Source organism: Poecilia reticulata, linkage group LG15, assembly GCF_000633615.1.
Source record: "Poecilia reticulata strain Guanapo linkage group LG15, Guppy_female_1.0+MT, whole genome shotgun sequence".
Lineage (NCBI taxonomy): Eukaryota > Metazoa > Chordata > Actinopteri > Cyprinodontiformes > Poeciliidae > Poecilia > Poecilia reticulata.
Window position 1 is genome coordinate 10,481,313 of NC_024345.1, and position 1,406 is coordinate 10,482,718.

General features: G+C 39.0%; 1 protein-coding gene across 1 annotated transcript in view; it reads right to left on the bottom strand.

Moving 5' to 3' along the window:
* Positions 1-449: 449 nt before the first annotated feature.
* Positions 450-1,406, bottom strand: part of olig3 (oligodendrocyte transcription factor 3) — a 2,016-nt gene continuing 1,059 nt past the window's right edge. The window contains exon 2 of the mRNA XM_017308900.1: positions 450-1,406. This exon is cut by the window's right edge and continues 24 nt beyond it. Coding sequence (XP_017164389.1) covers positions 1,136-1,406 — 271 coding nt within the window. The 3' untranslated portion in view covers positions 450-1,135.

The window sequence follows — 1,406 nt, forward strand, 5'->3', positions numbered from 1 at the left end:
ACACATATGTAGTTTTTTTTTGTTGTGGTTTTGTGTTTTTGCTTTTTCCTACTTAGAATTTGCAAAACGCTTGACTAACACTTTTCTGGGCTAACCTTGAAGAATATATGTTTTAAATAGCTGTAGTAAAGTTAGTGTGTAGCATAGAAATGACTGAGAAAAGAATCTGGTTGAAAATATTTTCATAAACATATTTGATTTTTTTTTTTTTGCTAAATCCTTCTGTATTTCTTAGAGTAAAATTTTAGATGTACAATATGGTGTAAACACGTAAACGAATTCATAGCACATTCAATAGTAAAATTAATAATAATAATAATAATAATAATAATAATAATAATAATAATAATAATAATAATAATAATAATAATAATAATAATAATAATAATAATTAATAATAATGTTTATGAAAGAAAAAAATAGGCACCATTTATGATCCATAATTCCAGTTTTATTGAAACTTCTTCCAGGAACGCTGGACGATAATAAATATTTGTTTGAATTAATCATCAACAATGTACAAAAATAAACACACATTGTCTCTGGGCAAAGTCTTTTCCGCAAAAACAGAAATGCCGAGAACATTACACAAACATGCAAGAAAAAAAACAACTTTTTATATATATATTTATATATATATATAGAAAGAAAGAAAAAGAAAACTGAACTGTTTTACAATCAGACAAGAAGTATCTGCTGAAATGGATCTAAAACAGCTTCACCCCTACTCATTTCAGCCAAACCCCGTAAATCTCTTAACTCTCGTGTAAGAGCATAAACTCCTTGGTACAAGGCACGGAAAGCTTTCTTCGTTTTTCACAAAATGACGCCTGATACGAAACCAAAAAACAGAACGTTCACGCAGCCTCCGCCACTTGTCACAATGTTCCGCGAAACTAAGTTCAGCCAAACACCGGAGGAAGGAACGTGGAGTCCTGTTGCGCTTTTTCACCTGCGAGGGGTGAAAAATCAAGAGTCAGTTTTTATATGTCCTTGTTACAAGGAGGTTACATTTCTTTTTCTCTTATATACGTTTATCAAGAAAACAGACTAAACGACAACATGCATCCCATGCCCTGATTTCTTTATGTACAAGACGTCGGACCATCTTTCAGTCTCTGCTGCGTGTCGGACATCATTTCAGGCCGTCCTTTCCCTCCATCGTGAGTCTCGTCAAGCCCGTGGAGGTGATGGGGATGTGCGGAGGAGGAGGCACCTGGCAGATGGTGCAGGGGCAGGGCAGGCCGGCCCAGTGCTGGAAGCCGGAACCCAGCTGCAGCGCCGGGGGCGCCGCCGGGGAGCCCTTCATCAGCGCGTGGGGTGCCCTGATGGACGTGAGTCCGGGCAGCGCGCTGGACAGCGTGGAGGACGTGGAGGAGGTCAGCGCGCCGCCGAGGAGAGGGTGC